Here is a 16,243-nt window from a genome sequence, read left to right as displayed (position 1 = left end):
GTTTTACCCTTTGTAACTACTGGTATTTAGAGAGAGGATGAAATCTGCCAAAGAAAGTGACAAAATTATACAAAATAGAGGTCAAAATTAACGTTATGAGATATTACAGAAGTTAAAGTAGTATTATTGGAATGATGGATATCCAACATCACTGACTAAATGAATCATAAAAAACATACAATCATTATATATAATCATGCTATTGTGTAATCTATGACATAAATGGTAGTCTTGACCAGGCATAGTTATTATTGAAATGTTGCTGACAAAGCTTTTGACAAGCGTTTCTCCCAAGAATCCCTCTGTAATAATCTCTACAAGTCCAGCATTCAGACATTACAGTTTGCCTGTACCTGAGAAAGTTTAATGATGACTATTATAGGTAACCTCCAGAGTAGGCAGTGTGCATAGTGAGTGTCTTACCTGGTCATTTGGTCCCACTGATACCTGAGACATATTACCGACCATCTCAACCCATCCTACTCCTAAAGCAGCAAATGAATCATTGTTTGCTTGAAGGGAGTTGAATCCTTTGCGAAACCAAACCTACGGTATATGTTGTCAATTGAAATAAAACATAAAATTTCTGATATTATTTAAGCACTACTTTATACAATTGGTGTATCCATCATGTTTAAGCAATAAAGCACACCAAGCGACGGTATACCACGAGACTTTATCGCTCGAGCATATATATCATGTATATTGAAATTTTGACGTGGAACATCAAAATCGGATTTTTATTCAAGCTGAGAGCTCACGCACATGCCAGCTGTGGTATATCACCAGTATACCACAGTTCTTTTCACGTCTCAACCAATCAGATCGCTGTATTTGCACCATCAATATACTGGTATAATATAGTGTAAAATACAAGAGTACTGTGATCCTCAAATACATTTGAAAAGCTATTGAATTTAGGCAACAATATTAACTGCATCAGCTGTAGCACCATCCAAAGTACTAACTGTTTGATGTGCTGATGCCCTGAAAGGCTCAACATATAATAACAGTCATTGAAAGGTTAACTTACAATTGTCTATTTGGGAATATTTCACACATTCCAAGAGACATTTGATGAATGATAAAACAAACAACGTAACATTGTATAATTCCTCATTTCTTACCCTGCCATCTCTGGTCGTAGCCCACACAGCTTTGGTTCCTACAGACACCATAGATAACACACAATTGTCTGGGGCACTTACATAGTTCCAATCTGTACCTGTACAACGTTGGATAGAACATGGAATCATTCTTTCAAATTGACTATGAACATTAATGGAGTCAAACATATTGGAAAATTAAATGTTTTCAGCTTGAAGAAATGTCTACTTATGAAGGTTTGAAACTTTGACACAAAGTTTGAGCAGTCTGTGACAATGAGAAATAAATTCTCTGTTTCATGCAGCTTTATTCCCTCCGTTCCAAAACACAGGTTAATTTCTCACCTATTGGATGATCATGAGAGTAACCGTTTCTAACGGCAACCATTCCATCCCATAATACTGCCCAGACAGATCCTTTAGGGCCCACAGAAATCTGAGTCACTTCTCTGTCATCATCTGTGTAGACTTCCTGCCAGTGAGTTCCCTCTGGACATTTATTGTGGATTCCCTTTCGTACAAAGATCTGCACAAAATACAATGTTTTAAACATTGTTCATAAAATTTGAATCAGATCTCCAAATCATTTCTGCACACTCATGCTATGTTAACATCATTATGTGACAAGAAATCTAACCAATCAAATTTCAAGAACTATGAGCTGTAATTTCAAAATGGTTCTCATGATAAACTGATTATATCATGTGCCAAGGGTCCTTGTCAATTATTTGGTTTACACGGTATAATAATGTCACCACAAAGCCTGACCACTTGTAATTCACTATAGGGTGTTTGCAAGGTGGTTTAGTCACTAACCGATCCAGAAACTACTGAATTGGTCTGAGCAAATACACAAGAGTTATACACAAACACAAGGCAACCAGAGAACTAGTCTACCAGTGAGTTGTTCCTTCCTGAAAATTGTATGCAGTTGAAGGTCAGATCAAAAATATACGGGTAGTTTTCTCATGATGTTTTGGGTAATTTATTTCATGCCTCGATGTGAGTGCATATCAGTGTATTGATTTGAATAGGAACATCTGTTGAGTTAGTGGTCAGCGTGAATGATGTAAGGACCAGTTTCCATGGTGACTCCGTCAGGTGAAGCCCCTTGGCGTTTTTGACATCCAGGCAGCCTCATCCAGGTAGGCGCTTAATGCTAGATGTTAAATATCCATGCCTGCACTGCTTTTTTGAATTTCGTTTAAAATCTGTTTGATGCTGGTTGATAATTGTAAAATTGTTTGAGAATGCCCTGCATGTAACTACATTGTACATGTCATTAACATTGACTGTGAAGAGGCATGTAATGTAAATATTATTGCCTTAGTACATGGGTTCATGTGCCCTTGCAGCACGAGACAATTTGCCCTCTTGCACCGGGCAAATTGTATATATATAATGAGGACTAGCTTACAGGTCTTGCCTTGCATTGTAGAAGTGCAATAAGTTGTCAAGTGCTACTGTAATAGTAACGGACAGAAGTCAAACCTGGTACCAACAGCAGATGCTCAATGAACGACATGTACATATACCGTAAGTACTGTGATAGATATTATTAGCTCTTTGATAAATATGAGTTAGATATTTATGGAGCCGTACAACTTGGAGCCAAAGGCGAGAAGTTGTGCAACTCTACAAAGAGAGAAAAATTCCATGGGAATATATATATTTATTACACGAACAGCCTTCTTCCTTTTTGTTTGATGTGGATGGATCAAAATTATTGTTGAAGACTGCCAAAATATTGTCGCTATGTGGGTTTTATTTCCTGGGATTACTTTAATTTAATGAGTAAAATGGCCCATCAGCCTACAGGTATGCAAATGGTCACTGGGTACTTTCATTGAAATTTTGATACACCAAATGCCATCTTTACCAGTCAGACATATGGATTTGGTCTTGTGAACCTGTCAATCATTGTCTCACATTGTCCACATTTAGCCGTACGACTGGAGCCACAACTGAGCTATTAAATCGATCAACAAGGCCCCATTCTATTCTTGAGAATAACTAAAGCCTAAGCGACTTGAAATTTCATTGGACATGCCTTCCATGTTTCCATATCTGAATTTTCCTCATTACTTTTTTGTTAAAGTGTCATGTATAAGCACCGCATCAATTGCGACAGATGCGTCTGTGCACGCAAGCGTTGCTGTGTGCAGTGTGCCTCTAACTAACAGGATTACAGAAAACTTTTGAGTCAATTTGAAAATTTGCTAATTTTTCTTGAGTCACCAGGTATTATTTCCTATTCAACTCAAAATTTTTGCGTCACAGAGAATTTTTTGTGTCATGGTGCGTCATATTGGCTTAGAGGGAACACTGGCTGTGTGTATGTATGAAAGGTATAGTGCAGGAAAGTTCCAGCTGATGACACAGAACAGGGGTAATTCAGATTTTTTATCCGTCCTGTTTTACATCAAACAGATGGCAATTCAGGCCACTTCACGTGAAATGAGATGTATGACTTACTCTTCCAAGAACAGTGACAGCCCACACAACAAGGTATCCTTCAGCTTGACCTTGTACCTCTGATCCCCCTACAGCAATGTCCATGAATGGTTCTGTAATGCATCACTGAAGGGGCTCTCCACCTGTTGTCACAACAAAAGTCAATCTTATCCATATATGATCCATATATGATCAAGAAAGAGAGCACACTCTTTGTGTTGACTTTACTGATGTGTAATATTAGTTTAATGCAGAAATTCTATTATTTCAGGGTAGCACTATGGCAAGAATTTTTTGAGAATCAGAATTAAGGGTGGTACTTGACCAATAAAATGTGTCAAACTATTACCACTTATATATAAGGCAAGTTACAAAGTTGTATGACCAAAGATCACTAGAAAATATTAGACTACATGATTCTTTAAAATGTACATGTTGAGTTGTTTTGTTTCATCAGGGACAACTTAATGATAGGTACATTGAGAATCACTTTGGTACAAGTTGACTGTCATTATTGACATGTTATGTATTACTGTAATAATATTTAACAAAATTCTTGTTGCTTTGATATCTTGGAAAGTTTTTGGTTTATGTGTTGAATTATTCAACCCTGGAAGTACTGGTTTACTGAAGAACATCATTCTATTCTCTTCAATGATCTGCACATTACTACTTTTGTCATGAACTAGTCACTAGTCACAAAATATCACAATGAAATTTTGCACTTCATCATGAATAATCAATCTCTGACCAATATTACAATCCCTTCAGTCTACTGCATTTACATTTGCAGTAATGCCTGATATCATGGGTTGTGCTGATTGTCCTTGACTCAAAAGACACACCAATTTCATTGCTAGTGAATGACTTTCAAGTCCATGTACAATGTATACATTATCAATATTTACCTTTGCCCACATATCCACAGCATGGTATCGTTTGTATCTTATCCATTTCCTTCGTCTCACACAGGAATTCCATTTTTTGTCAGCTGTATAGTGCCGTTTGAAATTGACAGCATACTGCCAACCCTGTAAACGTAATAACACATAAATTTATTCAGATTTAGAGCTTGTATATTATTCTAAATATTTAATCTTGTCCATTTCTGGGAAAATATTTGGTTGGAGTTTCACTACATAACTATAAGTATCATGAGTGTCACTGTGAAAGTGTGAATGACTGCATGTCTACGTACATGCATGTGTACAGATGCAGCTGGTATGTGCATGTCTTTCACAATGCAGATATCAAAATGTGGGCAACAATCAACTGATATATATCTGTGGGGTCTCTCACGTACATAGCATTATGTTGCTGAGTCTATATTGACACATAAAACCAAACTGCACATATTATCATTTCATCTAAAATTGGAATTGTGTTAATGTAATCTATGATGTTCATCTCATTTTGATTTCAACAACCAATCTTTGACCCAGAAATAGTTGACAGATTGTGCTTGATAATGGAAAAAAGAGGTGTCTGACATACACACTGAGTTAATAATTGACTTCATACAATACATGTATGTCATCATGTTTTTAGATTGCTGTTATCTAACAAAAGAATAATCATGCTTAATTCAGTTTGCACCTGCATTTTTTAATTCTATGCAATGAAGTTTTAGGCAGTACTTAATTTTTCAAAACTTACTCCTTTTCCAGTTGGGTTTCCTCGAATGTTTTCATCTACACACCAGTCACTTTCCCAACTCCAGTTTTCTGACGGTAATTTAAAGATACTTCTTGGACACTGCTTTGTACCATCTTCATTACTCCATGCCCACCTATCATGGAATAGCAATTTCTTTGCTGTGAAGCCATCCACTGGATTCCAACGCTGCAAACATTGACATGAAATTATATCATTCACTTAACTTTTACATTTGTAGCTTCTCACAACGTTACACATTTACAATAATTTACGAGATTCAACAGCGGTACTGCAGCTTGAATTTAAAAATTTTATACTGCATAAAATACTACATTCTCTTAAAATTTGTGAGTAATTTTGATGTTCAGGATCAGATTATTTTGGTACATTTTATGAAATTATGCTCTTCATAAATGAAATGCTATGAATGCTAAAACACTGATTAATTTGATTTTTGCAGCAACATTACAATATAACATGGTTGTAATTTTAAGTGTGACTGATATAAAATTAGAATTTTCCAAAAATATATGAGTGAATTTGATGTCTAGTACTGTACATACTAATACTACTAGAATAACCGTTTAATTTCAGTACTGAACAACTAACATGTCTAACCTTCTTCAATGTTTTGCATACAAAGCACATATACTGATAGAAGTCAAACCATTACAATACCTGGTTTTCAAATGTGTTGACTTGCAGTCTTATTGGAACATCAGTAGAGTGGACATAGACATAGATTTGATGATCACAGCCTAGTCCCCATGCACATCGTTGAACAGCTGACACTCTTTTCATTTCAAGCTGTTGACCTTTCAACTCTTCCCAGTATTGTCCATCATTGGATAATAAGTAGGTGTTGCCAAAGATGTCAACACCCCACAGATAAGTTGATGACATGGTTACTCAGTGACAAGACAGCTGTTCTCAGAGTAATGGCCACCACATTAACTGTTTCCTCACATCACTAGGCCCACTCAATGTTAACTCTGGTCATATACAGCATGGGTTTGTCTCACTGTAGGGAAGATGATAAATAGTGATTCAGCAATTTGAACAGAATCTTATTACAGTGTGAATAATTGTTGTCAAAGAGCATGGATATTGTGAACGAGACACAAAAAGATAGCAGTAAGGCTATAAATAGAAGTGTTTCTGGCCATGGCGTCTTTCAAAATTGGGGTGAAAACGTGCATGTTTTAAGTTTTTTAGTTTGGTCATTCAGTCTGTTTTCCAAATACATTGTTAACAATAAATATTCATATGTTGTATTGAATGTTGATTATTTGGATGGGGGTAATCTGTATTTAAGCACATCTTCTTGTGACTTTAATATTCATATTCTCCACCAATGTCCATCAATCTACAGTCAGTAATCGAAAAAAATACTGTTGACGCAAAGGCTTTTTTAAATAATGCCCTCACTGAGCAGAAATAGCTCTGTTTATGGCCAATTTTTATCTTATATTTCAGCCATAGGGAAGTTAATGAAGTGATTTACTTGTTACCCGAAAAAAAATTATTTTACTTCCTAAATGCTGGCATCAACACAAAATACTCTATGTCAAAATATTGGTTGAAATATATTTTGACTTCCTAATAACTACCAAAGCAAATCTTTATCAAACGAATTAGTTATTTGACTGCCAGGTTTGTGTTAATCTTTGATAAATCCATCATTTGTTTTCACAGAAGGTCATTGCCATGACTTTTTGTTTCGGTTATCAAACATTTAGGCAGCATTTTTTGCTTAATTTGACTTTTTAAAGTTATTTTGATAGTAATTGTTAACCCATGATGAAATATTGGTAGGGTTTACTCTTTAGCATGACAAGCAGTTGTAAGTTGGGTGAGAAAGAAGTAAAAATTTATGTAAATGTTGCTCATTTTACGCCGTTTTTACTTCATTTCTAAATTTCTTTGTGATATACAGTGCACTTAGACGTATGTGTAGTGCACTTTAAAGAAGTTTTAATTAATAATAATAATAATAATAATAATAATAATAATAGATAGCCTAATTTTCATGGCTTCTTTTTTTTCTTGTTTTCAACATTTCAACAGAATATAACTCCACTCTGACTGGGTCAATGTGTATAATTTTTGCATTTCATTTTGAAATTCTATACAATGATGACAACAAAATGAGAAATTTGTTTGTTCTCATTTCAATTTTCCTTATGACTCTTTTGTTTGTCTTTGTTTGTCTCTTTGTCTTTTGCAAAACAAAATTGTCATTATTTTCTGCATAAACTATAATTTCCAATGAAATCTAAAATTTCATGGTGTCTTGCCCTTCCTGCTCATGACTTTAATATATAAGACATATGTATCAGAGATATCAGGATGTTTCATATTTTTCGGCGCGCCCTTCAGGTGCCATACTTTTGTAAATCAGAGATTTATGTCAGAGATATCTTGATGTTTGCTAAGTGAAAGTGTACCATTATGAAATCTACAGTTCATATGAAAAGCATGACAAATTCCTGATACTTTTCTGTTTTCTCTATGAGAATTCAGTATGAGAAGGCCAACATGCACAAATATTTCACAATATATATATTTGATACAGTGACATACTTTGGAAATAGAAAAATGACAAAACATTTTTCTTTCTCATTGGTGCAACTATTTTCCTTTGTGTCATAGATTTTCAGTAAAAAATGCTTTTTTATGACTAAAATAACAGTTCACAAAAGGCAGTTTTTGTCATTACTAGCTGTGCTTTTATTAAAAGAAAAGGTCCTCTCAGACACTGCACACATCAGATTGGCTGAAATAGCTCTCTATGGCTCCTCAGGTGATTAATTGGATGGCTGGCAATCTGAACACCCTTCAAAGTTTTTGATTTACTGCTTTTTCCTCTTTGATATACCGGTAATGATTGACATCCATTTCTGTACAACAGTTCACGACATCTGGTTATGCATAGAAAGTGTGAAATACATTCACAGCTCATTCAAAATACAGCTCATACAAAATGTACTGTATTCAAACTTTAAGATGACACTTTGAAATTCCTATCTTACAACTGACATGTCAACAATTTCATTAAAACACAGAATGACTGTTTAAAATATAAATATATATAAAATATAAATATATTATATATATATATATATATATATATATATATATATATATATATATATATATATATATATATATATATATATATATATATATATATATATATATTATGAGGTTATTACGAAAATACTGCAAAGGATGCACGAGGACATTGGTGCAGCGAATCGCCCGACGCGAAGTGGAGGGCGATGCGCAGCGCCAATGTCCGACTGCATCCTTTGCGGTATTTTCGTAATAACCTTATTATTATACATCTTACATTTGTGACTGGGGCATCAAATTGTCAGAGTAATGACTGTTTTCATGCAATATCAACAATTTTTCTTCCGATTTATAGCGCAAGTGTGGAACACTATCTCGGACGCACTTCTGCAAGTTCTGGATAGTGTGTGTGTGTGTGTGCACTACACACGTACGTACAGAGGGCACGAGACATGTTCTGGCACTCGTCCAATGAGTCCCTTGAAACCGTTCCACAGTGAACGCACAGATACAGCTGCAGGGTGGTGGGTGCCTTGAAACCGTATGTGTTACAGAACGGGCATCCGTACGGCTTTTTTAAGGCATGAAAAATTCTATTGTTCTCGATGGTAGATGTATAATTAAGCAATAACCCCCGCCGCAGGAGGGTATACACGAGATTTTGGTACAATGCGCGACATAAAGCACGAGCCGATAGGCGAGTGCTATATGGAGCGAATTGTACCAAAATCGAGTGTATACCCGACTGCGAAGGGGGTTATTGCTATTACATTACGTTCATATAGACATTGCATTTTATTCGCATGCAACACGAACAACACTATGCTGGTCAAAAATACCTGCTGCAGTCACACAGAAAATGGGTCAAGAGTTCAAATCAAAAGAAAAAAGTTACAATTTTTTGTAAATTTACATGAGGACAATAGTCCTGGCTTTTTTGGCATATTAAAAATTGATTAATTGATTAAAAATTGATTGACGCGTATATGGTATATGTCGACCGTCACAACATTCAGAGGTGGCACAGTGAAGTTACAGGATCTATTTTTGATGGATAATTTGGACGTTAATTGTACCAGAAAACAAGCAGTTTTGAAATAATCCAGACATGCGATGACTGCAACTGTGATGAACAGTTGTGCAGAGTGTGTTGCCCAATGCAGGGAGAGCTGGACGCTGACACTGCTCGTTGCATTTGATGTCAAATTTTGTCGCAGTCGCCAGGAGTCATCCCATTGTTATTTTGAACTTCTTGGTGTACATCGTTAGGACACCCCGGTCTGTTACAGCCCAAACTTTGGTAAAGAATATCTGACATACCGTTACTGTGAGGAAGTGTCAATATATTTGTGTATGAACGATACTATCTTCATTTTAAAGAGCGGTAGGATATATCGCGTCTATGTCGCCCTAATATTTGTGTGCATCACACCCCAAATGTGCTGCTTCAGAGATGTATTTCATCTTGTATCTCAACTTATTTTAATCAAGAGGTGAGTTACAGACCCAAACTTTATCTGTGTATCAAAATTCGGTCTTCGGTCTTTGAAACAAAGCATGATATATATATAATATATATATATATATATATATATATATATATATATATTATATATATATATATATATATATATATAATATATTATATATATATATATATATATATATATATATATATATAATATATATATATGGCTCGAAATTAACTTTTTTCCCTGGTAGTCCCATTGGGCTACCATTTTCTGAAGTTGGTAGCCCGGTGATAAGGTCTGGTAGCCCATGCATAAATGAAGATTTTTTTTGTAAAGGATATTTTATTTACATCTAGACAATGAAAGATTTATTTTGCATGATTCTAACCATGCAGGAAGTGAATTTGACATCGATACCTGAAGATCATATATACCTTAGGAGAACGGTATCGCATATGTAGTGGACAACGGTGACGCCTCAAAGTATGACGACCAATTCACACATACGCAGAGCTTATGCAGATTTTGATGTTCGCCATGACAACGAATTTTCACTCAGCACATGTAAACATAACATGGCTATAAAAAGATTGGCTATATATTTCAGGATAACAACTTGGTACAGTCATTTCCTTATACTTTCGTGGCAATTTTGGCTATATTTCTCCACCGTAGTGCACTATCATGAGATGATCTCGTACACTTCGGAAAGCGAAATTTGTGGATGGCCCGACAGGTTTTTCTTTGCAGTTTGAATAATTTTGTGTTTAATTGTAGTTGATACATTGTGATTAAATAACTATGGAAATGAATTTTCATTGGCCATCATTTCCCGAACCTGTCATCCAAGTACATCAGTTCAGATAATGATATTTTATTGAAGTTTGTTGCGACAAATTTGACTGCACTGTCGCATTTCAATTTGCATAACAAAGTCATAGTTTGGCCTTCTGTGTCCTACTAGGTTGACTGTATGAGCGTCGGTCACCATCATGTCGCCCACTAAGTCATTTCATGTCTCAGGCTTTGTAGTCCGTGTGGGCTACCGTTTCATGGGTTTTGGTAGTCCCAGGGAAAAGTTGATAGTCTGTGGACGCGGGACTACCGCTAATTCGAGCCCTGATATATATATATATATATATATATATATATATATATATATATATATATATATATATATATATATATATATATATATATATATATATATATATATATATATATATGACCCCCTATTCCAGATTTTGAAAACATATAATATATATATATATATATATATATATATATATATATATATATATATATATATATATATATATATATGACCCCCTATTCCAGATTTTGAAAACATATATATATATATATATATATATATATATATATATATATATATATATATATATATATATATATAATATATATATATATATATATCAGTGTTCGAAATAATCGGTGGCAATGGTGGCATTTGCCACCGAAAACTATCAATCTGCCACCAAAATTTTTTTCTGGTGGTATTTTTCTGCCACTAAATTTTGGGTCATCATGTCATCGATCCTACGGCTTGAACAAAGGAACACGCGTTGTCTGACGGCGGAAAAACTCATTAGCAAAAAAAACCCCGAACTAATTGCGACATTTTGGCATGAATGAAAACATAGCGTGAATCCAAACTTGTGATTGGCTAATCTCGATGACATATCCATATCGATGACAGCAGCTTTTGTTACATTGACATTGTTGCCCTCTGTGATAGCCGCATATGCAGTCATAGGGCACAAGATAAAAGCATGTTGTGACATTTTGAAAACAAAGCCAAACTGCAGCCTGCATAAATTAAATAATAATAAATACTTGCAATTCATTAGCCAGTAATCAGGGCTCGAAAATTCCTATCGCCCGACGCCCGTGGCTAGTGAATTTTGCATTCGGGCAAGTAAAATCAATATGCTTCCCGTCCGACGGGCAAGTGCACCAGCGGTTGAATTAACTAAGCCCTGGACAATGCAAGCTTGAAAACGTATTCATTATGTCTGTACACGCCTACAATCATTGTAAGTCCTTCAACTTTTCAAAGTTTTTCTGAAAACCCTTGAAAATCCGCCCGACATCGCAAAATAATCGTTCTTGCTGTTGTAAAACACAAAAAGTCGTAAAAATAGAGTTTTGCGACATGTTCTCTCCGACGACACGGAGTGAACTCACTGATTGTATGTGTATGCCGTAAAGTGGTATGCTCTTGACAGTGGTTGCCATTCTCTTTGTGCAAGTGTATGGAGTCGTATGACAGTCGATCGGCTTCACGCGATAGTGTAATTGCACCATGTGCTTGGTAAATGGATGTAAACTTATTCGAAGCCATGGATCTCGGCAATGCTTACTGTTCAACGTAAATCAACACCCAGTTGAAAAATTACAAGTTTACATCGTAGTCGAAACGGGCTCAGTCGACCAATTACAAGGAGGCCACACATTGCAGCTACGTAGTGCATGATGCAGACAGTTTCAAATTACGTGACCTTGGTTGTTAGGAATCGGCTCTCACTTACAGAAAACAAATCTGCACTGAAGAGTAACGAAAAACGAAACTTGAATCTTATCTGCTCTCTTGACGAATACATTTATCAAAATAAAACTTTGAAAGACTGCTGTGCTCAGTGAGTAAACATGTAAACAGGTAAAAGGGTTGCAGATGTACATGTGTGTATGCATTGGCAGATAAACACTAGCAGAGCAGTTGTTAGTGATGTCAGCTTGATAATAAAGAGCAGCAGCCAGCCATGCACATTGTAAATCACACAATCTTATTACTCTTATGCAAAGATTTTAATTTGGACTAGGTTGTGGAAAAATTCCAAATTCAAAGATGTTTTCTACGGTAGATGGCCAAATCTACAGAAAAGACTAAAGTATTCTCACATTTCTTCTGCGGCATTTCAGATTTGGTAAGTCCTTCATTTTAACAAGATGTACATGTAGTTCATGTTTGAATCTGTTTTTCCCTCTTTGAATTCACTTCATATGGCCAAACTCTTGCTCTCTGTTACAAATTACTGGTACAGTTATTAGAAATTTAGGGCAAGTAATTTTTCCTCTCGGCCAAGTAAAAATTAAATTCACGTGTCCCACGGTTAGTAAGGTTGAAATTTTTTTTTTCGAGGCCTGCAGTATGGGTTGACTTTTTGTGACGTGTACAGTACTCACCATATTTTCAAGAGTTTATAAATTAGAATGAGTATGTGGCAATAATGACAAAATCTTGTATTATACCGATCACATGATGTGTTAAACTGCCACCAGATTTTTCATAATTGCCACCTGATTTTAAATCCGGTGGCAAACTTTTGCCACAAGAAATAAAAAGTATTTCTATCCCTGAATATATATATATATATATATATATATATATATATATATATATATATATATATATATATATATATATATATATATATTATTTATAATATATATATATATATATATATATATATATATATATATATGTAGGGTTTACCCTGTTTTCAAAATTTGGAATAGGGGGTCATCCTGTTTTCAAAATGTGAAATGGGAGGGGGTCAGCCACTTTTTGACATCGGCAAAAAATAATCCACCGCTCCCCTCCCCCCCCCCCACCGAAGAAACTGACCAGTCCCTTTATCTAGTCGCAGGGTTAAAGCCAAAGTTATGTTTCCTCATAGATCTGTAACACATACAGAGTTATCGATTGTATGGATTACAACATGGAGATAAAAAGAAAGACGCACTTCTTGCTACATGTACACGCGTACGGCATAGCTGACGCACGGAGGTAAACTTCAGACTCAACGGCCGTGTACGTGTACTACTACACTACAGAAAAAAGAGGTGGTACCCTTGAAAACATGAACATGACCTACCTTGTCACCTTTTGAAATATGCTGGACTACACATAACTAAGATGATCCATCGCTTAAATACATTCAAAGTTCAGATTTCCGTTCGTTTCATTGCGTTTAGCTTGGCTATTCAGCGCCCAGCGAGAAGCACGGATTGTTTCAATCGAGGGTCACAGGTCATATTTGTTTGTTGTTGAGCCATTCCTCAGTTCCCTGTCACCCCTTTCTACCGCTGGCTGCGCTGCACTATTGTTGGTTCAGCTGTATAGAAAATTATGGAAGACCGGTCACGACATGCGACATGCGACCTGCGACTTCAAAACTGCGACCTGCGTCCTGCGAGTTTGAAACATACGACCTGCGACTTCGGCATTTAGACCAAGGTGTAGGCCTAACCTGCGACTTCACAACAGCGATCTGCGTCCTGCGTGTTTGTCAAACTGCGATATCAGTCTTGATTTGTTCGCACCATTGCTCTGAACACGAGCCTGAAAAACACGAGGGACACCATTGCACTATATTAAAACAGCCGGTTTACCGCATTCTCGCGACCAGAGCATAATTTTCGCACCGCTGGCCTACGCAAAAATCGGCCAGCGAAAGAATTCAACCAGCGATAGAAGTGCATGAAGCTGTGACGGTAGAGAATTCCACAAACGAAGAGCACAAATTTATTTTCTTCTTACGAAAGGCAAACTGATCTGAAATAATGCAATAGCAATAGGGTTTTAAACGTCTACATCAGTGTTTAATAGTTTCGGAACTTTTCTGCCTACATGATCTAAAATATTATATACACACAAAAAATAATATGTACATATTATAGTATGTACATATTAGGCTTAAAGACTGAAAATAGGATTGTAGTAGGGTTTAATTATGTCCTGTTTTACAGTTTTAACTCGCGTTATCTATAAAGAACTGAGTCGGTCTCTGGCTATTCATGGTTAGCAAATATGTTTGCACTTCTGTCAATATCAGTATTATTTTAACTGCTTTACTTTGCATATGTTTTTGTGTAGGCAAATGTAGTCCGAAGTTAACCAGTAAGAATATTTTTATTTTTCCAACTGAACAAAAGTTGGATCAATTCGATTTTTTGACGAAAAGTAAAAATGAAATTAGACGAAAAGATGGCAACATCCGATGATCAATCACTAGAGAATTGGAACAAAACTGGAAATGTTAGAAAATGAACGACAATAACTAAAAATTCGAATGTTTGCAATGACACTGACGCAGTTATGATACAGGGGGACAATGAATTAAACAGACAGCTAGATGGTTATACCACAGTGAAATGAGGATAAATACCAGAGATATCTAAAAATCAAAAGGTTTGTCGATAACATAAGGAAAGAAGCGAGGTAAGGCAGACGAAGAATATCTAAAATAATTTGATAATTATAATATAAACATATAAATGCCTAGATCACGTAGCATATTATTTTCCATGCATTAACACGTACTGTCAACATTTCCGTCATAAAATTATCTCTCCAGATGAAAATGAGTGAACTGGTGTGTACATGAATTGAGTTTTGCCAGACTTGTGTGAACGCTTTACCAAAGCGAAAGCAATGGCTTATTAATTGATCGATGTTGAACGTTAAATCTCCTTTCCACGTTTTACCCTTCATGCCCTTTGAGCGCTGTAATTTTCTCCCACCAAAATTTTAGTGCAAAATTTTACCAATTGTATGAATTTTCTGTAATTTTTGATAATTTGGACCAAATCGACATCACATTTCATTGGCTACAGGTTTTTCCCAAAATTTTTGCAAAAATTGGAGAAAAATTGACAGGGAATTATTATATAAAGGGGACAAAAATAGACTTTGGCGCTCAAAGGATTAAAGTTCACGCAAGACGCCTCCAATCTAATACTGAGGAAAACACCATGAAACGTTACGTGTTGTTGTCGCATGTCGCAGTTGTGAAGTCGCAGGTCGCAGTTTGACAAACACGCAGGTCGCTGTTGTGAAGTCGCAGGTTACACCTAGGTCTAAATGCCGATGTCGCAGGTCGCATGTTTCAAACTCGCAGGACGCAGGTCGCAGTTTTGAAGTCGCAGGTCGCATGTCGCATGTCGTGACCGGTCTTCCATAGAAAATGGACAGAGAACTACAGTGCGGACGCAGATACCCGAGACGCGCAAAATCGATTTTCCTTCGTGGGTGGTATGGAACGCGAAAATTTCAAAAAAAAATCACTAAATCTAGCGCTATACATTGTAAAGAAATATCGCCTGTAGTTCATCGAGAATTCAACTTATGTTAATTATAACTAGGCGAATTGAAAGATAAATAGTTAGATTTACCAAATCGTACATTATTTAGTGTCTTATTAGTTATATCGCTGAAAAATCGCGAAGTCAAAATGTTGTCTCGTGCGTTTTGACAGAAAATACAACTCATTCACTCCTGAATTTCCGGTCATGCTCATTACATGTTCTTCTCCAAGGTCGATTTTGTCACTGTCCTTTTACACAGACATCCAACTTAAACGCTATGCCCTCAGTTTTGGCGATAAGGCCGTGAGACGGAAATGTTAACTTAAAATAGCACTGACAGGTACAGGTAGTCCTTGCAAATCCCTAAAATAA

At 35.9% G+C, this 16,243-nt stretch overlaps 1 protein-coding gene across 1 annotated transcript; it reads right to left on the bottom strand.

The window, feature by feature from the left end:
• Positions 1–1,487: 1,487 nt before the first annotated feature.
• LOC139152081 (tectonin beta-propeller repeat-containing protein 1-like) lies at positions 1,488–13,882 on the bottom strand. Its single transcript, XM_070725171.1, has 6 exons — positions 13,660–13,882; positions 5,895–6,237; positions 5,217–5,402; positions 4,469–4,591; positions 3,582–3,703; positions 1,488–1,632 (listed from the first exon to the last, which is right to left on the bottom strand). Exons 2-5 carry the CDS (start codon positions 6,117–6,119, stop codon positions 3,650–3,652), a joined length of 588 nt encoding a protein of 195 aa, XP_070581272.1. The 5' UTR covers positions 6,120–6,237; positions 13,660–13,882; the 3' UTR covers positions 1,488–1,632; positions 3,582–3,649.
• Between the last annotated feature and the right edge of the window lie 2,361 nt (positions 13,883–16,243).

Source organism: Ptychodera flava, chromosome 15 (assembly GCF_041260155.1).
Source record: "Ptychodera flava strain L36383 chromosome 15, AS_Pfla_20210202, whole genome shotgun sequence".
Classification (NCBI taxonomy): domain Eukaryota; kingdom Metazoa; phylum Hemichordata; class Enteropneusta; family Ptychoderidae; genus Ptychodera; species Ptychodera flava.
This window is presented reverse-complemented; position numbering and strand designations above follow the sequence as displayed.